Below are 24,068 nucleotides of genomic sequence, written 5' to 3' on the forward strand. Positions count from 1 at the left end.
TTATGTACCACAATATTGCATTTACAATCCTGGATTCTTTATGTCAAAGGGAACTTAATGAATGTGTTTGGATTGCTCTGATGAACCTGGGGCCCTAGTTGTCAGTCAGGATGTCACTGGAGTCTCTTCCTTTCTCCAGACTCCAGTGACACAAAAGAAGGAAACATAAGGGTCCCATCTCCATAGCAGAAATCTCTATTTGTAACTTTAAATGTCAATGGAGTAGTCGGGTAGGATTTTGTAAGTAATTAAACAGTCGGCCACTGAGGATCATACATGTGTCCAAAAAGGATGAACTGTTCAACAAAGCAAGAAGCATATCCAAAATATAGGTATGTATGTGTCAGGGCTAAAATGAGCAAAATATACCGGCATGACCTAAGATGGTTCACCACAAGATAGAAGCCTTTCGTGAGCCTCAAGCACAGTAAGGTTAGGTTACAGTTTGCTACGAAGTCACGTGGACCGATGAGATGAATACATTCCAGTACCACAGAGCTGTAAAGAGGAAAGTGTGGAGAAAACAAGGAACTGATCATTATCCATAGCTTACCACCTCATCATCAGGATGGCATGGACAAAGATAGCTGCCATTGGAACTGTCTACCATACTGTTATTTATGATGTGACTGCTGTCGGCAGCAGCAGGACGAGTTCTTAATTTTACCGAAGAATCATAACCACACAGAGTCAGCCAAACGCTTGACTCACATGCAGCAAAACAGTAATGTGAAACATACTAATCGAGTATTTTAGGGCCCAGCCATATCTCTAGTTGAATTGAACTTCATTTATTGAAGAAAAAAACAGAAATTAGTCAACCATCTTGCAAACTGCAATTTGTTTATATGACTGACATGAATAGTTAGGGAATATACCCAGACTCTTGTGAAGATTTTGTGTTAAAAAGCTGAAACCCCTGATGCAACAGTATTTGCAGAGTACAATATATGGCAGTTTTTCCCACTTATGGCCATTTGGTCCATTGCTTATTGCCCCTAAACTGGGGAGCTACTGTATCTATGAATATATCTCTCATAAATAACTGAAAAAAGTATTTTGCTTCATATCGGTTCTTTCATCCCAGACTAACTTATTAGGCATTTTCATACTTATAATAAGATAATGGCTCCTTCTTTCTGTAACTAATCCTGTTTTTATTATAACTAAACAATTTGTCACCATTATAACTTTATATTTGTTGTCCAAAACCCCCTCTCTTTCACACTGAGTTGCTGTATTTTAATTAGTGTACAAATAGTCTCCTAATCTAACTAACACGCCCAGTCATCAGTTTGTCTTTGTCAATAGAAAACAATTTATTATCTGAGCCTTGAGGATCACTCCCAATACTCTGGCAGCTCTTAAACCTCAAGAGGTTTATTTTGATATTAGCACAGTAGTGTGTGGAAAGGGGAGAGGGCTGTGAGATGATATCAGATTGCAAATGGAACCTGCAGGGTGATTTGCATTCCTAGCTTCCATGTGCCTGTGGATTTGGCTGTGTGTCCTCATAGTAGAGCACCATGTGGGGGACCGATTTGCCCAGCTTCCAGCACCTAGACTTTCTCCATCTGCACAGGTCATTATAACAACATTGCTACACACCAGAGGCTGTCTGCAAAAAGTGTGTTAAAAGAATTTTTGCCTTTGATTTTCACTTAAACATCTGCTTACTTTGCGTGAGCTGCATTAAATCATGTATGGGAAATACATAGTGTAGGGCACTCTGATTAGATGGACACGGAAGCACAGCACAGAGATGAATCACAAGAGTTTTTATTTGTTAACACAGTGCAGTGTAGAAGTGGCATTATAACCCTAACCCAAGAACTTGCATGCTGGCTCAGGCTTTGGTAAGGATCCCAGGGAGAAGGTCCCAACCTTGAGGGGAGGGCAGTGAAGTCTCAGTGGCGGTGCAGGGATAGCAATGGACCCAGGAGCTTGGCGCAGGCACGGCAAACGTTGTCCTTCATCTCGGTCACCTCCTTACCTCCCAGTGGCTGCTGAGTCTGACTTGGTGCTTCCTCTTTGAACTCTTAGGAGAGGACCTCTCCCAAGCCAGTTTTCGACACATCTGTCTGGAGGGTGAAGGAGAGGTCGGGGTTCCTCCGGACGGGATGGTTAAATAAGGGTTTTCTTTAGGAATGCTTGCTCCGTATCGGTTATCCACTGCACCTGGTCCGGCTGGTCCTGGTCCTTTTTGGTAAGATCTGAGAGGGGGAGGCTAAAGAGGAGAAGTTCAGAACGAACCACCGATAATATCCCACCACACCCAGAAAGGCGTGTACCTGCTTCTTTGTTGTGGGTTGGGGTACTCCTTGACAGCCCCTATTTTCCTCTCTTAAGGGCTTGAGAAGGCCCTGACCAATGCAGAAGCTCAGGTACTATGCCTCAGACAGCCCCAGATGGCACTTGTGGGGGTTAGCTGTAAGCCTGGCCTTTTGGTGTGCCCCCAAAACCTCCCTCAGATAGAATAGGTGGTCGACCCAGGTGGACAAATGGATGACAACATCGTCCAGATAACACAGTCCCAAAGGCCGGGTGGGGGCAGATATTCATGAGGTGCTAGAACATGGTGAGCACTACATGTAGGCCAAAAGGAAGGATCCTCTACTGCCAATGGCAATTGGGGTGTTGAATGCGGTCTTTGGCTTTGCGTCTAGAGCAAGAGCCACCTGCCAATTGCCTTTTGTCAGGTTGAGGGTGAAAATAAACCTTGCCTTCCCCAGGTGCTCCACTAGATCATCCACTCGGGGGAGGGGGTAGCTGTCAAATTCCGAGATCTAGTTGAGCCTCCGGAAGTTGTTGCAGAGGCGGATTCTCCCGTCGGGCTTAGGCACCACCACAGTGGGGCTAGACCATGGGCTGGAGGACTCTTCGATGACCCCATCTTTTAACATTCATTTCACATCGTCCTCTATAACGTGACTGCGGGCTTCCAGGACCCAATATAAGCTTCGGAAGCGGCCTGACGAGGTCCATGCCAATTCTTCAGAACAGCATGCCAATGATGGGGAGGGCAATGTAAGACCTGATTGGGCACAGGCCTGACAGAAGGCCAGCACTTTGGCATAAAATAAAACTTTGGCCTAGCTTTTCGACAGTGTTCTTTGGGCCGAGGTGTCTCCCCATTGGGTGTGTGTGGGCCAGGTGTGCGTCGAGTAATTACCAGCAAGTCACAGGGCACTCCCCTCCGGTCTGTGTGATGGTAAAGTAGGCTGTTTTTTTACCTGGAAGTAGGAGGCTGGTGTGGGGTCGGTCCTTTTTCTTTTTACTTGCAGCACCTGGGCCCAACAATGCTTCAGCCAGTCATCCTCTTTCTGTTACCTCTCAAAGCCCCTCTCCTGGGTAGCTTGTTGAAACACAGATGAGATGGGGGTTAGATGAGGATTGGGACTCACACAGAGAGGAGCCATCCACGTCGTGTTCTTGCTGAGCCTTGCATGCCTGTTGCACCCGGGCCTTCTTCTTTCGACCCGCTTTCTTTTTGGTGGCCAGTTCCTGGCCGTTGCAGGGGCTGGAGGCGGAGGGGAATTCCTTCTCATGTGTCTCGGCCGATCTCCAGGGTGGCCATCGATTATTCCAGAACGTCCAGGAACTCTTTAGGAATGGCACTGTCCATGGTGCTACATCGTCGCTGCGATCTCTTAGCGGTGGATTTTCCGGGGCGAATAGCAGCTTTTTGTTTAGATTGTGCAGCGGTTCAGGTGCCGCCATCACTATAGAGAAAGTGGACAGTGGAAAATAAGAGTGACTAAATTAAAGTGGTAAAGAAAATTTTGGCCTGCTATATGAATTTTGAGATTATACATAAAAGTCCCTAGGAAGATTTTAGAGCCAGGTAAAACTGACAAAGCTAGCAAAAAAACAAGTTAATAAAACAGAAGCTTTATCTATTAATCTTAGCAAAACTTTAAGAAAATAATCACCTTGTTACTTTTGGTACTTGTTATGCATTATATTTTTTGTCTATTATAGTTAAAGGTTTTTATATATACAAATGGGGATTAGTCTCTTGTTAAGGATACATTTTCCAAAAACTTTACAATAGATAAGAACTGTATGTAAGTGTGTACAGGGCTTAGGTTTACTTGTGCAGTTTTTATTTGTATTTTATGCCCTAGCTGATTGAGTGCAATATAAAATCCTGCATATCACAGTTTTCAGAAACAACTTCATCCATGTCAGGGTTGTGGACGTTCTAGAGCCTTAATGAGTAAAAGGTGGCATAATTCACCCAAGATAAGATGCCAGTCCACCACAGAGCACCATGCAAACCACATGCACACACTCATTCACAACTAGGGCCAGTGGAGCTTAGCCAGTGCACATACCTGCATGTTTTGGGACAGTGGGAGGAAATCGGATAATCCAGAGGAAACCCACAGACACAGTGGGAGAACATGTGAAACTCTAAAATACCATATACTGCATATTCGTGTGAATAATTGCAGGAAAACGTTTGAAATATTAATTCAACTATGCAAATTATTTGCTTAAAATATTTTACCAACCTTTTCTATGGAAGTACAAGCATATCATATAAATATATTTTATTTATTTATTATTTAAAAATTGTCTGCACGAATATGTTAATCTGTTAACTTGATTAAGTTAAAATGAAATTTATTATTATTATTAAAGACTCTTGCAGCTTGCAAGTTAAAACTGCTTTTCCAGACCTTTTTCTGTAAATGTCTGTAATTTGTCCAAAGGACTGTTTGTACCACAAATGCCAAACACTGTTTCAGTGCTGCAGCTCTCCACATCTGCTCACAAAAAGCCTTCGTGAGAAACCACTGCATACCGCAGCAGCTCAGTGTGTTCTCTCAGATACGGCACTGCAGACACATGGCATGTCTGCTTTCATTATCTTCATTTGCTTTATCATTGTAGTCTAGTTCCTATTTCACACAAAAGAGATCAGATTATGGAGGAAACTAGCTGTGACTAGCGGTCTTCATATATATGGATTTGTGAATTCAGAAAGTATTCAGACCCCTTTACTTGTTGCACACTTTGTTGTGTAGTGGATCTGAATTTACACTTAAATATGCATAGTGATAAAATGGAAGCTTGTTTTTAAACATTTTAAATAGATAAAAATCATAAACTTAATATCTCCTATTCACAAAAGTACTCAGACACGTTGGCAGCAATTACAGCTGCAAATTTCCTTGGATCTGTTTCAACAAGCCTTGTACACTTGGATTTGCGCAATTTATCCCATTCTCCCATTTTTGTTATATGATAAAATCAAATCTATATGATAAATAGGTAGAATAAAATGCAGTATAGATGAAGGTGTGGAAGCAAAGTGGAGAGCCAAGAGAAAGGTTTTTAAAGTATATGTGAAACACGAGAGCTTTCAACACTGTGGTATGTTCCGGGTGGGACCTGGTCCTTCTGCAGTAATGTGGGGCTTCAGTCTTATGAGATGCCTGCCGTCCTTGATCACTGTGTTCATCAGACTATACCATCATGCAGGCCTCACTTTACATTCCCATCACATCATTATCCTCAGTGGGCACAACATGGAGAAGTGGCTTAGCTTCTTATCAAATAAACTTGGGGTGTGTCACCTATTTTTTTTTTCTCCACCCCTGTTTGTGTGCAAACTGATGTGGCTTGTCTGGAGTTTGAGTCACATAGCAGCCTTCTAATGAAAAGACTGTGTTCAGGTTTTAATTAATGCAATTAAAAAAAAAACACTGAACCATGCCTGTTTTGACAATTAAAGCTTTTTGAGAAGACCGCACCTGCTCACAGAGGTATGTTTGACCTCTTGTCTTCCTGTGTGTAAACAGACAGATGCTGTGTTTTACTGGTGGCAGGGTGACCCTTTTCCTACATCTCCGGTTCTGACTAATCCTATGGCAGCTTTGTCAAGGGCTCAGAGCTGCGGCTGCATGTTTATTTTTAACAGGCTAAGAGCACTGCAGTGTGTTTGAGTGAATTTGTAATCTGTATTTAAACACATAGACATATGGTCATTATAAGGCATTGTGGGTGCCCTCCACAGAGCCTGAGGTTGTCATAGAAACTAGCAGGTCTAAGCTAGTAACCGTTCAAATCTGAGGGCTCACTAGAACTAACAGTGAGAATGCTTAACACAAGGATGTGTCACATGTGAAAGGTTTTACTTGTTAATTTAATTTAAGCATATACATGTACGTGATATTCAAATTATTTAGTCGAAGAGACGTTTGTTTTAATACATGTTGAAATTCGGCTACTGGCAGTCTGGATTATTCACAAGCAGATTTAATGATACTAATTTGTTTTATTCTAAAACACATTATTAAATGAAATCAAATTGTTAACCTGTCAATCAGTCCACTAGTTCTCAAAACAAAATGACTTCCATATAAGATATGTCCTTGTCAAAAGCCTTTTATTTATTTTTGTCAGTTTTTTGGCAAAATCTTTCAATTTAAATGAATTAATTTCTTTTTTTATTATCTGATATAAAAAAGTTTTTTACCATTGATCTAAGCAGTTGAATCGACAGGAATGCACAAAAGTGTCATTGATTTATTAGCATGCCTTATTAATTGGTATAAGTAAGTAAAGCCTTGTGTGCATTTATTTGTTCTCTTGTAGTCGGTGGTGAAGACGGGGAGGCTGCTGATCAGTCATGAGGCTCCTGTGACTGGTGGCTTTGCTGCCGAGATCACCACAACAGTTCAGGTAAAAAAAAAAAAAAACACACCTACAGCTTTAGTGTCTTATTTGCCCGAGAGTTAGACAATGTCCTCGGGAAGTTTTATTTAATCAGATAGCAAAGAGTTAATTACGTCAGACAAATCATCATCTCACTTAAGCAGACTAATTAGCTGCTTATTAATTCTCACATTAATGCATTCAGTATGGCTGTCTTCTTCCCGAAAACATGATAGAAGAACCCAGTAAACTTAAATTTGCTAGTAAATTATCATGTGCCAGTGTATCATCAAGGCTGTGGTTACTATCATAGCTCACAGAATGAAACATTTGTTTGTTCCTACTGCTGTTGTATATCGACTTCTGTAATAAGGATGATTTTGGTTTATTTATTTATGTGACCTGCTAACCACAGACTTTGTCCCGCTACTCACTTTTGTGTAACTTTTAAATTCTGTGATGCTATTTTAGCTTGCATAGTCTTGGAGAGTCTTTTCTCATCCTCTTGTCCTCTCAAGTCAAGCCTTGAAGCTTTTTATTGTCATTTCAACCATATATAGCTGACGCAGCACATAGTGAAATGAGAGAACGTTTCTCCAGGAACATGGTGCTACAAAGAACAAAGACAGAGCTACATAGAACAGCACAGAGCTAAGGATTTAATTAAGTTAGTCTTAGCTACATAAAGTGCATCTGTGCAACCTGGTTCAAACAGTGCAAACACAGTCTGGTCATGAAGGCTCAGTTGCTTTGGTACCTTTTTTTTTCGGATGGCAGGAGGGAGAAGAGTGTGCGTGAGGAATGTGTTGGGTCATCCACAATGCTGTTAGCTTTGCGGATGCAGCTTGTGGTGTAAATGTCTGGGATAGAGGGAAGACAGTGACAGACAGTGATGCAGCTGCTCAGGATGCTCTCAATGGTCCCTCTGTAGACTGTAGTCATTATGGGAGGAGGGAGATGTGTTTCCACAGCCTTTGTAAGAAGTAGACGCTTCTGGGCATTCTTGGTTATGGAGCTGGTGTTGAGTGACCAGGTAAGGTTCTCTGCCAGATGAACACAGAATTTGGTGCTCTTGACAATCTCTACAAGTGATCCATTGATGCTCAGCTGAGAGTGGTAACTCTGTGCTCTCCTGAAGTCAACAACCATCTCTTTAGTTTTTTTCGCCATTCAGAGACAGGTTTTTGCCTCTACACCAGGCAGTTAGCAGTTGCACCTCCTCTCTGTACCACCGTAGCAGTCTGGTTGACGGAATTGCCATTGTTTGCAACCTTTCTGAAGATGATCCTGTTAGTGCAGTCAAAAGCAGAGGTGGCTCCTGCTGGCCAGGTTTTCACCTGTTCCTGTGGTAATTATATTGGCCTGCATCTAACAGTCACAAACTCCACTAAATATGAGCAGTAACTACATCAACACAGAATGGTGTAAGAACTCTGCTTGTTTCTAAACACACACACCACCACCACGAGCCTTACTGCACAGAGCTGCATTTCTGTCGGCTCAAAACGAGGTGAGCCCATCTAGCTGAATGGCGGTGTCCACTCTTTTGCTGATCCACATCTCCTTAAAAACAAAAATGTGGCAGTTTCTAAACTATCGCCGTGTACTGCGCTCGAGTTAGATGTAATCCAGTTTATTGTCCAGGTAGCAAACATTTGAGAGTAGAATGGACGGGAGAGCCAGCTGACTAGGATTTGTTTTTAGAATAGCACACACACCCGCCCGCTTACTATGCTTCCGCTTCTTCTCGCATTGCTTTCTGTCCCCTCTCCTGGTCACCGGCACCTGGTCAGAGACCCCGAGGACTGGAGGCCTGGCCAAGTCTTTTCCAACACATCATGGTGCAAGTTGGTTGTTGCACAAGTTCTGTACTGTATTAAAGTCTGGCAGTTGTATACATGCACACCATTGTCTCTGGTGTCCATGTACCATGAAAAGTCGGGCTTAAAGCGTAAATAGCACCATCTTGGATTGTTACTATGATTCTTGGTGAGTATTTTAAGGGATTTATGGATAATCTTTTCTTTTTTTGAACATATCTAAATATGTTCTCTAAATATATCAATCCTGTAACATTTAGTCTAATAATTATGTAGGAAAATCCAATCACTGTTCTGTCTTGAGATTTGAATATTTCTTTAGTACTTAATGTGCTGAAATAGCACATTATATAAGCAAATGTGCTTGATAATTTTTAAGGCTTCCAAAAGTTATTATTTACCCTGACTGATTGAATAAGGGTGTGTGTAACTGTCCTGAGTGTATGCATGTGCTACGTTGCTTAAGAGCTGTTTGCGTGGTGGGAGCTGATGAGTCAGCCAGATGGGGTTGATTGTATGTATATATTGAGGCAGATAAATAAAGTCCCTAAAAATAAGACATTTACCTGGAAGATGTCTCACTAAAATTTAATAACCAACCTTTCTTAGTTTAAAAATATTACAGAGGATATCACAAATTCAAGTCAGAAATTCATTAGATACCCACCTCTTGTTTACAATTGTTTACACTGCTTCATGTTACTGCAATTGCACAAAGATCAGATACTATTTTTCACTTGTCATCTGCTTGTCTTTTATGGAAACCTGTATTACACTATGACATAATTCCTTGATTTACATTTATGGCATTTGGCAGACGCCCTTATCTAGAGAGACATACAAAAGTGCTTTGAAGTCTCTATCAATGAATACATCAACATTGGTTCACTAGGTCACAGAATTAGGATACCATCAGCCTAAAAACTCTGTTGGGATAATACATAAAACAAACAAGGAAAATAAGAGCTTGTTTAAGTGATGGAGAGAAGAGGTGGGTCTTCACCAATTGTTTGAACACAGCCAGCCTATTCAGACAGCTAAGTGAAGTTCATTTAGTGGTATGGTGCGTGTGAACTTAGGCAGGTTGATTTTGGATCATTTGCAGAGGACGAATAATATTCAGGGGTAGACCTGCAAGCAGAGAGTTTTAAAATGACAAGAAACTGAACAAGCACCTAGACAGCCTGTGTGGTTAAAAATGTCAGAATCCTTCTGATGTTGTGCAGAAGAAACCAAAATGAGCATGTCACATTAGCAACATTGGAAGAAAAGGACACTTGGTTGGCCATGGTTACTCTAAGGTTGTGAGCAGTGGCTGAAGGGGAGATCAGGGAGTTTTGCTGGGATATCGTAAGATCCTGTTCAAAGGATGAAGCTCTCTCTGTCTGTTGAGCGACACATGCCACTCCCAAGCTCCCAGTGTTCTGATTAATCTGCATGGACAGCCAGTGACTCATGGAATTGCTGTGGATGTGGCCGCCCAGAGACTGTGGCACCTTCTTTGAACCAATGTTGCATCAGCCAGCTTTATGGATGAGTAATCATCACTGATCAAGACTTCGGTAGGAAGGAATTAGTGTTGAGTTTGTGTTGAACTCAGAATTTGCGCTGACCCATTAGTTCCTCAGGGGCTCTTTGTTGCTTAATTTCACTCAACTTCTAACTGTTGTAGGAAGGACTGGCCATTGTAACCCAAATGAGGATGGGTTCCATTCTCAGCCTGGTTCCTCTCAAGACTTCTTCCTCATATCATCTCAGGGAGTTTTTCCCTTGCCACAGTCTCCTCCAGCTTACTCATGATGGATGGATGGATGGATAGATAGATTAAATTTATTTAATCTAAAAAAAATTCTTTTTCTGTACTTCTGTAAAGCTGCTTTGAGACTATGTAAATTGTAAAAGTGCTATATAAATTAATTGAATTTAATTGAATTGAATTGAATCACTTTGAGTTTCAACTCATGATCTGTCATCCATGATGATGCATCTGCTAGACATGCTGAGATCTGAACAGAAGCCCCGGTGTCTGATGGAGGAAAGAAGATGAGTTGAGTGTTATTAGCAAAGCAGTAGAACCCATGTGAGGATGTAACTTTGCCAAGAGAGTGAGTAAAGAGGGACTGAGGGAAGGACCAATTACTGAACCATGTGGGACACCAGTGGAGAGTCTTTGTAGAGCAGAGGTTCATCCCCTCCATTTTACCTAATACGACTTACTGTCCAGATCGGAAGCAAACCATTGCCATACTGCTCCATGAATTCCAAGTTTCCTGTGAGTATACAAGAGAGTCTTGTGGTTGACTGTGTCAAATGCTGCCAAAAGTTCGAGGAGGATCTAGCGGCATGTAGTTTCTCAGTGATGGCCAAAAGGGCAGTCTGTGTGGAACGTGCCGCTTTGAAGCCAGACGTTGGGATCTTGGAGGTTTTTTAGCAAGAGATAGACAATCGATTATAAACAAGCATAAAATCTACCAAAATCAATTATACACCAAAGTTTTTTAATGATCTGTATTATGCATGATTCCCAGAAAAGATTGTGATTTCGAACAGCATTCAAATCCACACACATTTTTAAACCTTTTAAAAATATGAAATGAGAAATGCTTTAAAATCATACTTAATGTGGTTCACTTACTACATTGCATTTTCACTTAGCTCGTGTGAGAATAAAACAGAAAAAAAGTGCACAATCCAGCAGAACGATTAATTTGGCTTTTATAATTACAGTTAAATTCACATAGTTCTCAATGAATAAATGATAAAGTCTAAATCATGATAAAGTAATGTGATCATACCACTGTGTGTGAGACAAAAATCCAGATTCCCTGGAAAAGCAAAAGAAAGTTTTAGAAGCACATGTAGAAATTGTTTGAGCTGGGTTCACTTAATGCTAAAGTCTGTGAGTGTTTTATCACAGAACAGAGCACATTTTATTACAGGCGCCACCACATAGTGAATATGGCTCAAGTCATATTCTTAAAAGCTGTTTGAATCAGTTACGGCTGTGAGCAACTGTATAAAAGACTTCATTTTTCCCAATAGTGATGCAGACATGTTGGGCTGGCTGATTTTAAAGAATTTATTCATTTATTGGCCTCAAGTTACTCCAATGGCTATACGTTGATCTGTATGCGCAATATCTCCTATCTATCTGTCTTTCTGTCTGTCTGTCTGTCTGTCTGTCCGTCAGTCAGTCATGTGATAGCCTAGTGGTCAAGGTGTTGGACTACCAATCAGAAGGATTGAAGGAGTTCAAATCCCAGGTCCACCAAGCTGCCTTTGCTGGGCCCCTGACCAATTACTGTATAAAATGAGATAAAATGTAAGTTGCTCTTCTGGGTGACAGAGGGGTATATAAGTGCTGGGTGATTTTCATGATTAATTATATTCATCCCAATTAATGTTTTAACACAATTTTTAAATGTTCTACAAAATCGAGATAAATGGCAAGAGAAACAGGCCTACAAAGCCAAAAATGGACCAGCTCCCTCTTACCTCAAAGCCCTCATAACTCCTCGCACTGCACCCCGCACCCTCCGATCTACCAGCACTGCTCGACTGGTTCCAAGATCTCTCAGGGTAAGAGGCAAGTATACTACAAGACTCTTCTCTGTACTGGCACCAAGGTGGTGGAACGAACTTCCCCTAGAGGTCCGGACAGCTGAGTCACTGGCTATTTTCAAGCGGCGGTTGAAGACCTACTTATTCAGGAAACACTTCAACTAGCACTTCTTCATTATCTTTTGCATTTTTAAAAAAAAAAAAAAAAAAAAAAAAAACACCTTTGACACTTTCATTGTAACTTTGAACAAATGTTTTAAACTCATGGTATCTTAAGTATGTAACTTAGTGAGCCAGCATTAATGTATTCAATGTTAGAGACTTAAGCACTTATGTACGTCGCTCTGGATAAGGGCGTCTGCCAAATGCTGTAAATGTAAATGTAAACAGGCAGCACTTCACCAAAGATTTAAGACTTTTGTTGGCTTGTTGCATTGCTGTCAATGTTAGATCGCAGTAATAATATTTGTCAATCCATCTTGATTTTGCACTTTTTAACCTTTTTAAATCTCATGTAAAAAATATTTTAATCTGTTTCCAAAAATATATTCCATAGGATATATTCTATTCTATTCTATTCTAATAGAATAAATTCTATTCTCAAAGGGAGGATCAGTCACTGGCCTACTCAGTACAATAGCACAGTCTTGTTCTTGTAGATTTTGTTTTGATTAGGATTTTCCAGTGATGCCTTTTAGTCTTGATTGATTGATATTCTAGATGGCATAACAGGCAAAACTGAAAATGTAACTAACCCATTTGCCATGGAATGATGCCATACAGTAGCTGTTTATTTGGCACTGAGATGGAAATCAGGCTAAAAGCTACTAAATTACCAAAAGCTCCCTCTTGTGGAAAATATTCATCATTTTAAATGAGTGAGAGCATGAGTTCAGAGATATTGCCATGTGGTGCCTTATGTGTAAATGAAATGCTTAAACAAAAAAAAAACACAACATAAACCAAATGGCTGGGATTCTACTGATAGCCATGAATCTACTGAGTCATGTGTTTGCCAGGCAGTAATGTATAATCTGCATGTCTTGGGTTCCTGGACTTACGATTTGGCCCCCTGATCACCTCATGTAAACAACCAGGTCTTGGCCTCAGAATCTCTGCCCAACTGCCATAGAGATTCCAAAAGCTTTATAAATACATTCCTGGCCATGAGATTTAGAATCTTGCAGTCTGATCTCTATGTGCCAGGTTTGAATGGCAAAGCAGCTTTCGAATGCTAGATTAGTTTTTCTTTGCAACTCATTTTAACTGGACTGATAGCGTCCCATTTTGAAAAGTTATGAAAGAAAGCATTATGAGCTAATCTGCTAGAGAAATACTCTCAAGTCAGTCACATTACCTCTTTATATAAAAGTAGGTTGGTTTTGGGCACATTTATGAAATGAAATTCAAACTTAAATTTTATTAGTCCAATACACAACAGTATACAGTATGACATGTAGTGATATTATTTGAACTACGTAGTGAAATGTACTGTCTGGTAAATGCTAAAAGTCTGGTTTGCTAGACTACTAACAATTTTTTTTCTGAAAAACTTGCCTGCAAGTCAGTGCCTTGTCAGTATTCTTTTTCACATACTATAAGAGGGCTTAATGCAGTAATCTGAAACTATTTCCCAAGGTTCTCTCTTCACAAAATTGAAAGAGAGCAGAAATAAGGTATCTGGTCTCTCGACATTCCCCTAACACTCCCTTCAGTGACTCCCTGAAAATGGGAGAGGAGTGCTGTGTCCTGTTATTTCTGGATTCATGGCTGGAACAAAGGGATTTTTAGGTCGATCTTGCCATTCCTGGACACCTCAGTGGAATAGTTGGATTATTGTTTCTCTCTTTTGCTCATAAAAAGCAGTTGGAATTGTGAGGGAATGAAAGCATCCTGTCTTGACTGAAGCTATGTCATGTGTCATTGTTTGGCATTATGAGGTGTGTGCATGTGTGTATGAGGAAGAAGGAAAAGCTCGGCTCATGTGATTGTCTGAATGGGCTTTTGGGGTATCCAGAAAGGGATGGTGAAAAGAGTCTTCTGACAGTTTTCTTACAACCCTTTTCTACTCTGGCTCTTCTTGTCATTCAGCTGTTTCTTGTTCAACAAAGAATCAGTCATTGTTTGTTTAGCACACATTACATGCTTCCTTTATAGGAATTTGTTCATAGCAAAGATGTGTTGTAGAAATGTTCATAGAGTTTACAAATATGCATATACAAGCATTGACCTTTGTGGATGCTCTTCCACATTTGGCAAATATGTCAGAACCATGCAAACATTAAATGTGATCTCAGGTATGAAATATAAAATATACTCTGACTTTCCTTAAATATTATGTCAGTAAACTTCAGAAATATCATAGCTTATGCTTTTTGTCAGGATATCTTTACCTACCTTACATTTAACATAAACCACATGTAGTATTTCTTTAAGCTTTTACCATAACCAGCTGTTTCTATAAAGCACACATAGCTGCACACTCAGTTTAGAGAAGACCTACCACATTTTACAAGAGCCCAGTCGGCTGACCCAATTGTCTTCAGTTGAGGCCAGTGGCTTGTAATTTGAATCAATAGGAATTAAACCTTAAACTGCGAGAGCTCTTAATGCTGAGTTGTGGCGATGAGCAGCACATCAAAGTGAGTAACCTACTCACACCCTGCATGTGTGTGTTAAGGAGGAAGGGCAGGTTTGTAAACTAACATAAGCTTAATGTCTTGCAGTGCAAGCCCTGGAAGAATCTCTTTATAGGAATATTGCAAAGATGTCTTCCAAAGAAATATTCCCATTCCTTCAATACAGATCTCTTTTCACATAAATGTATTTATGCATTTTAGGACATAATTAAGATAAACTCCAGCAGTTTTTGGAGTCATAAAGTCTCCATTAGATCGATTAGATAGAGCACTGTCCAAACAGCAGTGACATTTAAGAATTGGGTTTGATAGTGCTATCTATTTCTAATCCTTTGGGATTAGAGAAAGCGTTAATCAGTCACTTCTGCCAGAAGTGGGTTATCTAAAAATACATAAAGAAACATCATCTGATTACATATTAAAAAGTACTCTATAATTTGGTTTGAGATGTAGGAAACTGACCTAACGAGTCAATCACTCTCAGCTAACACAACAGCTCCTTTATGGTTTGCTTCCTGCATGTTGCAGCAATCAAATACCCAAAACAATGGTGTTCTCAGAAATTACAATCTCCTCAGTGAGCAATCTTCATCACATTTGGTTGTTAATGATCTGGGTGCGATTAAAATCATGGCTTTTTATTTTTAGTTAATGAAGTGTTCTCACAGAACAAAAGAATTTTGTGTTGTAGTCTACTAATCTGGTTATTTTTGTTCCAAATTTGTGTATGCTGTAAATACACAAAAAAAATTGGATTGTAGTAATCATATGCAGCTGATTGTCATATTAAGCATTTAAGGATTGGAAGTTTAATTGTATATTTGGTATTAACTGAATATGAATTATGGAATTATGTGTTGGAATGAAGAGAATTTGTTTTAAATAGATAGAAGTACAATTATGAGTAGTTGGTGCAACTTTATTTTTTTTTATCTTAAAGTAAGGTTCACAGGGATTCTGAGACCAGAGAAGTGTTTTGGGATTTGGAATTGAAATATAGGTAAAAGTCACATGAACAGGAGGGTTTTACTTTTGCTGTGTTATTGGGTTGTTTGTTTTCTAGGGTTTTAATATTTAATATTATTTATTGATAGATTATTTTATAATTGATAATTAACAATTTTTAATTAAATCTCTTTCATTAATACAAACAGTGTCATTGTGTTGCACCACTATTTGGTTGATCAGATTCTTTCACATCTGAGATGAATGATGTACATATGTGCTTACATTTTTCACACATTTCTATTGCCTTTTTGTCTCAATTCTTTAGTCAGCCTTTATTCAGCAGCATCAATGAACATGAAATATTGCAGCCTAAGCCCCATTTGATTGAATGTGTTTTGCAATCAACAATCACTGAGTCACTAAACGCTAAATCTTCTAGGATAAGAAATACCAGTTACACAGTGGATGCCAGAATGTGGCTATCCTCATTTGACTTTGGTTTCCACTAGGAGACAGTTCTCAATTCTCTTTTCTGGCAATGTATGGTTAGTAAAACTGGCATTTCCGCATCACTCTACACTTTCAGTAATCTCCAGTCTGTGGCTGTTGCTGACATAGTGTTTTTTGTTGTTTTTTTTTTGACAGTAGCATGGACCAAATTTATGACTGCAGTATTGAACTGTAAATATTTTTATGTAATGTCCCAAAGCAAAACTCTTTCTAGAGTCGGTCTCCCATATTGACTTATTTTTACACTGATATTTAAAGTATATTGCATGTAATCATGCACTTCTCATAGATAAACACCGACTCTAGTAAAAACTGCAGCTCTGCTAAAGCTCACTGTCCAGATGTGGTGGCTTGTGACCAGACTGTACACTTCTTGTGCCTTTCCAGTAAGTTTATTTAAAGATTTTTTTTAAAAAAGTGCTCTAGTCAATGAAAGTGCTGAGGAGAAGCTGTTGTCCAGACATATACTGGCTTGGCAGGTGGACTCCTCTGCTTTGAGGCTAAATGACATAAAATTACATCTGCCTGCAATTTTCAAGTGATGGCCTCTAGCTACTCGGCTGGTATTGTGGAAATGCAGGCCCCCAGGCCAGAGATGGAGAATGGATATTTTGAGTTCTTGCACAGAATCTTATTTTCTACTGCTATTTCTGTATTCACATTACACATTTAAACTACTCTGTTTGATTGATGTACATTTATGTACCTGTGTCCTTTTGGACTGTTCTTGTTGGATGAGAGACTGAACATAGTCTGTTCTGTTCATGTCTCTACAGGTCAAGCAATCATTCATTAATACAGTATGCCAATATTCAGAATTAATGAAGCCATCAATCTTAACAAGCACCTCTGGGCCACCAATTGCGAAACAGTGCATCACTGATTAAACGCCATGCCTTTATAGGGGTTGATTCTGTTGAAAGATTTTAATTTGGTCTCATCTGACCATGACAAATGATTCAATTTGATGCACAGTGCATTTTTTGGGTTGCTTTCAGGGCTTTGTTCAACCCTTTGCTGAATTTTTCTATTCTTTTTTTAAACTAATGTGACCCCAATCCAAATATGACGTTAAATATTAAAATAATAACATTGTTCGTTTGTTAGATTAGAGTATTTTTGTCATCTATTTTTAGCAAGGTGAAATATATTTCTAGGTTTACAAAATTAATTAATTTGTTAGGTTGAATTTATTCAGTGTTTGATTTATAACCATTGAATTGCTATTGTCAGCCAGTAGTTTTGAGCTTGATGACGTAAAGCTACAACAAAGAAAACTTATTGCAGTTCCAAACCAGCATCAGCACTAAGAAAGATGGTTTAAAGCAAAATATAGCAAACAATAATGGTGTTATTGATAGTTCAGTACTAATGATGTCCTTCATCTCCATACTGTTGGGAATCACTGTTCCTACAGACACCATTTATTATTTCAAAGGCTGAATATGCAGTGTGATAATGACTTAAAAATTTTTTGAGAAATTTTAGCGAAAATCCCCCAAATCCATCAGGCTTAACCACTCATAATTAAGCAGTCAGAATTAAGGGAGGCTGTATCTTCAATGTTTGATGTGCAGGGAAAGAAGAGCTGCACACTACATGCAAGTGAGTAGCACACATCATGGTTGAATAAAAGGAACATTTCCCTGTGTGCATAGATATTCTATTTATTTCTTCAGAAATATATACGTCCTGCTTACAAAAATTCCTGAACTCTGTGATGCTACTTCAGGTCCCCTGCATGCTCCTTTGACATGGTGTCCTTTTCTCCAGCTTGTATGCCTTTTATGTCCAGCGTCTTAATGTACACCCTGTCTTTGGAGAGATTATGCTTCTTGCCTAGGCTTTATAAAATGGCTTTTTTCAGTATTATGAAATACACAAGCTTTTTTTTGGTGTTTCATTGGGTAACGTACCACCTAACAGTTCCAGGGTCTCTGGTTATACACTGTAAGTGTGACGTTCACTTGTTGTCCTATTGATTGCATGGTGTTCCTCATGGTTCTCGGTGTCCTCCCACCTTCCAAAACTTTGATAAATCTGATGCCCATCAGTATTAATGAAGATATGTATGTGTGTGCATGGTGTCCTGTGATAGTGACATCCCATACAGAATATTCCCAAATTCACACCCAGTGTTCCCAGGATAGGCTCTAGAATCGTGGCTCTGACTGGGATAAAGGGGTTACTAAGGATGGAAGAAACTGCCCAAGTCCAGGTATGCAAAGCTTGTAGAGACTTGCACATGAAGACTGAAAGCTGTAACTGCTGCTTTTTCAGTACTGCATAAAGGGTCTAAATACTTATTTAAGAATACTTTATTTTAGAGTTCAGTATTCAACTGTTAATTAAAATGTTTCTGAAAACATTTTCCGCTATCATTATGGGCTATTTTAAGTATATTGATAACACAAAATATCCTATATAGTTAAATATTTGGTGGATGGCTTCATGTGAATCTGAAGTGCAATAACTTGCAAAGTGCAAAATAGCAGTAACTGTTGTGCAGTAGACACACTTGAACACTATTGAGTACAAATTGGGGAAAACATAGGCATTCCCATGTTCTGCATTTGACTTGGATTTTTGGGATGTAACTGTGTGTTACATCATGCTCTGCTCATCTTGCATCTATCACCAGTAATTTCTGCCTCATTAAGGAAAATCAGAAAATTAAAGAGAATGATGACATTATTTTAGTTTTGCTTTGTGCACTGCTTGGAATAGTAGTCACTGGCTGGCTTTGATTAACAAAATTGTGGGGATTTTGTCAGTTTGGCTTAGATTGTTCTGGCTTCTCTGTGGAGCATGCTGACTGAATCCTCCCCAATGTGAGATGGGATACAAGACGGACACGATTAGCTGGGGTTTTTAAACTCTCTGCCAATAACTTATGAAGAACATGAGAAGGAAAACATGGCTGTAGTATAAGGTTGTTTTTGTTTATGGTATATATTATATGTGAAAAAAGGAGGCATTATTCCCAACTTATATTAAGCAGCCTGTTAAGTACACCATGTCTGCAGTTGTGACTCAATTATTTTATGGTTCTCTTGGCAGGAGGAATGTTTCCTAAACCTGGAGGCACCCATCAGCAGGGTTTGTGGATATGATACACCTTTCCCTCACACGCTTGAACCCTTCTATATCCCAGACAAATGGAAATGTTTTGATGCTGTCAAACGAATGATCAACTACTAGGTGAGGTGTAAATACAAAGAAAGTTTGAAAAATGGACATTTGCACATTTCTTTTGGAGAACCTGATGAATAATACTTACTGTAAAGATTGAGACCATTGTTTAAGTCTCCCTCAAACTATTTTAATCCATTAAATAACAGCCAAGATGGGGGAAGAAGTCATGTAATCCACCCATCTCAGCTGATTAAGACTAAGTAGAAATTAAATGTGTGAAGGATTCTCATTTCATTGTTTGTATCCCTTTCTTGCTGTACTCCCTAGTATATTTTATTGTGTTCAGTGCTAGTTCTAAAGTCTCCCATCAACTGCTTAAATGTTGATTTATTTATTTATTTATTTTTTGCTTGCATCAACAAATTTTTCCCACTCCTTTTCATCTCTTTACTTCTCCAGAATTAGACACGTCAACATGAAACTCTTCCTATTATGCTTTCCCTCTCTAGAATCTGGAAATGATGAACTCATCACAGATGTGGTTGCTACCCTTGTTGACTAACAGATGACATCTAAGTATGGATGATGAACAACCCCAAAAACTTCAGTGGTCAACTATATGGAACCATATTCATGAACACTAAAATGCAGATAACTAGTGTGTGCTTTTGAATTGTATTTGTTGGTTGAATGCGTTCCTTTTTGTTGTTACATTATGATTACCTCTGTTTAATCAGGTTGATTTCTGGGTGTTAGGTTTCTGAATAAATTAAACACATTAATTCTGCTGTTGTACAGTGTTTTCTTTGTCCTTAAACTTCAATAACAAATTTCTCCACTATTTATTTCAGTGTTTGCTTTAAAACCTTCTTGATCAGCCTGATTGTTTATTAGATCAGTTTAACAGTTTAGATTAGGTGTTGCTAAAGGCAGGAAGTACATAGCATACTTGGTTGATACATGGCTGCCAATTTTTACATCACTGAAAATGCCTTCCCTTTCATTTGTTTTATACTTGTTTTGTTTTATACAATAATCGTGTATTCGCTTAGACCTTGACCATAAATGTCCTTGTTAAAGAACCTTGTACCAAACACTTTGAATGGTTTGAATCTCCCAACATTAGCGAAAACCATCCTACAGAAAGGGATATTCTAGTGTTTGTAGTATATTACAAATAGGCTTCTCATGGATTCACAGGGGATACTGGGGCTCCAGGCACATTTAAACTTGGTCTGGATTATTTCTAAAGTGGCTCAGTCATCATCCTGCTCTCTGAATGGAGTCTCCTTTTAGAAATACTTCACAATAAAGCCCTACCAGTGTCTGAATGAGGATAATAATCAAAAACATTGACTTTTATTTCCCTGACTCAGTTTGGGGCTTTTTTTATACATGCATTTCTTATTCTTTGAAAACATGATACATATTCTTAAAGGCAACAGAATGTCAGACGGGAATGTCATTCCAGCTAGAACTACTGTAGCTAGTTTGAATTTTGGATTACAAACTTGGTACACTTGTTAACGGTTAACTGTCCAAGTTAGGGTTTTGAGACAGAGTGTTCGTTTATCCTGGTCAGGGTCATGGTGTAGACTATGCTGGGAAAATTTGTGAGGTGGGAGTACAACCTGGATGAGAGACAAGTCTATCAAATGGCACAATGCCCACAGATATGATCACAACAAAGGCACATTTTTTATAGCCAATCCTACTACCACCATGCTTTCAAGAGATGGGAGGAAACGAGAACCTAGACGAGACAGAAACAAGGAGAACATGTACAGAGAATAACCTATGATCAATGTCTATATTAGACCATGGACCTGGACCTGGAGCTATGAGGTGGCAACTCTACCCACTGCACCAACTTGCCAGCTTAAATACAGATGTCCTGAGAACCATATACACTAACAATTTATACAATACCACTGTTAGCACCCAGATTAGCATAGGCTCTCGTTGGAGTCTATGTTGCTTCCTTTTTGTAATGAAATGGTGTCCATGATGCAGATAAAGGGGAAAGTTTAACAAGCACATAGAATATCCAGAGAGACAAATTCAAAAACACCTAACAGAGACAGGGTCAGCAAAAAAGGCTAAAATGTACAAAAAAAAAACAGCAAGGATGTGAGCGAGGCAAACTCAGCAGACAAGTGCTAAATCCAAAAAACGTAAATCATAAAATTTCAGAAACAGTGGTCATACACATGGAAATAAGAGAAATAAGACCCGGTATGGCAGTGTAAGTGATGATTTTTGTGTCGGAAAGCCACTTGTGTTGCAGATCCGGAAGTCTAAAATTCTGGTGAGGACTCCCTCTGACGTGGTGGTGGGGCTTTGTGGACGATTTTCTTACAGCGGTCCCCCTCTAGGAACACCTCCTGGTGTTCTTTTTCTAGGGTGTCCACTGGCACCCAGAGGGTGCAGGGCAATTACTGTATAGTATGATCATGGAATTCTGCTGTGAGTTTGGGGTCCAAGATGTCGCTGGCATTGACCCATGATCTTCCATCGGCCATATCCTTCCCAGTCAACGAAGTATTGCAGGTGACTCCTATGTCTCTGGGAGTCAAGGATTTCATGTACCAAATATGCCTGAGAACCATCATGAAATGGCATGAAACAATGGGCTTATGCGATAGCTGGCAGGTAGTTACTGGGTTAAATTGTTTTAGCTGATGTACCAGGAGTTTAGTTTGTGGCAAGGTGTTTTTAATCGCAGTTTCTTAGTAGCTACACAGACACATTGGCCCGGTTGGTATTGTGTGTGCGGGTGACTCCTATGGTTTGCCTGAAGGCACAGGTTGAGGATAGCCCTTTGAAGACAAACATGTGCAGTCTCCTAAACCTCTTGGCTTTGATGAAAACAGTTGTCTTTGGCGGGGATGGGAATGGAGGTGGCTGAAAACCCAGGATGCACTTGAAGGGTGTGAGACCAGTGGCTCCCAGGGCATTTTCAGCACATGGAAGGAATTCACTACAGTGCTGCTCATGGCTGCAGTAAGTTTGTGGGTAACAGCCCAATTCCTGGTTCAACTGCTCTACCTGTCCATTGGATTGGGGGTGATAACTAAAGGGGGGACTCACGTTGATACCTAGTTTGGCACCTCTCCAACACTCGTGAGGTAAATTTTACTCCTATCTGATACTAGGCACTGTGGTATAGGAATAGGTCCCAGAAGTCCTGCCGGTAGATGGCGACGAGTATGATTACTACATTGTGGGACTCAATGTGGGACTAGTTATTTAGAATGTCACCAATATAGATGATCACACAGTGGTTCAGAGGAACTAAGTCCTTAGGAAATTCCTTAACAAATGCTTGAAATCTGGCAGGCGTGTTGGTCATTCCATATGACATAAGATATTCATAGTTCCCCTAGTGGTGATGAAGGCAGTTTTCTCAATCCTTTTTCTCAAAAAAAAAAAAAAATCCTGCAGTGGTTGGAGAGGTAGAGGGCCTGATATAACTGGCTTCTAATGCCTCCTCTATGTATTCCTTCATGGCCTTTGTTCAGGAGTGGAGAGTGGGTAAAGTTGGCCCTTGGGGGGAGCTGTGTTGGGGAGCAGTATAATGGTGCAATCGCATGAGTGATGGGGAAGCTGGGTGGCCTGTTTCTTACTGAACACTTCAATTAAGTCATGGTAAGCACCAGAGATGGCAATTTGTTTGTCGGTTTTGGGACTCGACTGATGTGATATGACATGAAAGTGAGACATGTCGTAAGACATGAGATGGTACTTGATACATTGGCTTAAGCAGCATAATGACCAACTTGTGAGCTCCTTGTGAAGCCAAGAGATCTGTGGACTGTGGTCTTGAAGCCAGGGGAATCCAAGTATTATTTGTTTGGATTAAGTGGATGTGAAGAACAAGGTTATTTCCTTAGTCTGAAAAAGGCCCATCTGTAGTGTGAGGGGATAGTTTGGTGTGTGATGAGGCTGTTCCTGATGGGTTGGTCATTCACCACTGTAATTCTTAAAGGAATGGCATATGGGATGGTGGAAAGTTATAGATACTCTACCAGCTGACATTGGATGATTGGATTGGATGAATAGCGAATCTATTGGGGCTGAGACAGGGTAGGTAGTATTACCATGGAGAATCAATGCAGGCAATTGAAAACTATACAAGTAGGTACAGGGGCTCACCTTGGTAACTTGCTGGCCAGACTTCTCATGACATAAAGCACACTTGTGACATGCTCACCCACAGTAAAAACACAGCTGCTGATGGAGGTATTGTTGCCGCTATTCAGTTGTCAAACGGGATCAATTGTGGATTAAGTTGTCCAAAAGAATAGGTAAAAAGGCAACTCAGTCAGTAAGGCCAACAGAGCATTATTAGAGAAGGGCTAAATCCAGAAACTCTAGTCATACACATGGATATAAAACACTAGAAAAATAAGGCTATACTTTGCATCAGAAAGCCACGTGCATTGTGCTTAAACTTCCTTAAACCTGAAAGCGGCTTCTGGAAGTGAACCCCTCATTATCCGGAAGTCTAGTATTCTGGCGATGGCTCCCTCTGACATGGTGGTGGGGGGATGTGGACGATGTTCTTACACTTTCAGGTTTCTAACTCGTGTCAGATCAGGGATATTTTCCTTGGCAATGTCACGTCTGACATGCTCATTAGGGATCTAATGATACATCCAGATTTCTGTTAAGATGCCTTGTGTCTACTGTTAAAAGCTCAATCCAAAAAAACCTTTTTACTGAATTTAGTAATAAGTATTTTAATGTGTTGTTTCGGTGATGTATGAATTATTATTAATAACAAAAT

The 24,068-nt window shown here is 39.7% G+C and overlaps 1 protein-coding gene across 2 annotated transcripts in view; it reads left to right on the top strand.

The window, feature by feature from the left end:
- Window positions 1-20,061, top strand: part of bckdhb (branched chain keto acid dehydrogenase E1 subunit beta) — a 51,034-nt gene extending 30,973 nt beyond the window's left edge. The window contains exons 9-11 of one of the 2 annotated variants that reach the window (XM_060869853.1): window positions 6,607-6,693; window positions 19,205-19,345; window positions 19,739-20,061. In XM_060869853.1, the coding sequence (XP_060725836.1) occupies window positions 6,607-6,693; window positions 19,205-19,345 (228 nt within the window). In that variant the 3' untranslated portion in view covers window positions 19,739-20,061. The remainder of the gene's footprint in view (window positions 1-6,606; window positions 6,694-19,204; window positions 19,346-19,738) is intronic. The other variant, XM_060869852.1, reaches the window with a different exon arrangement.
- The last annotated feature ends 4,007 nt before the right edge of the window (window positions 20,062-24,068 follow it).

This window comes from Tachysurus vachellii, chromosome 5 (assembly GCF_030014155.1).
Source record: "Tachysurus vachellii isolate PV-2020 chromosome 5, HZAU_Pvac_v1, whole genome shotgun sequence".
NCBI classification, from domain to species: Eukaryota; Metazoa; Chordata; class Actinopteri; order Siluriformes; family Bagridae; genus Tachysurus; species Tachysurus vachellii.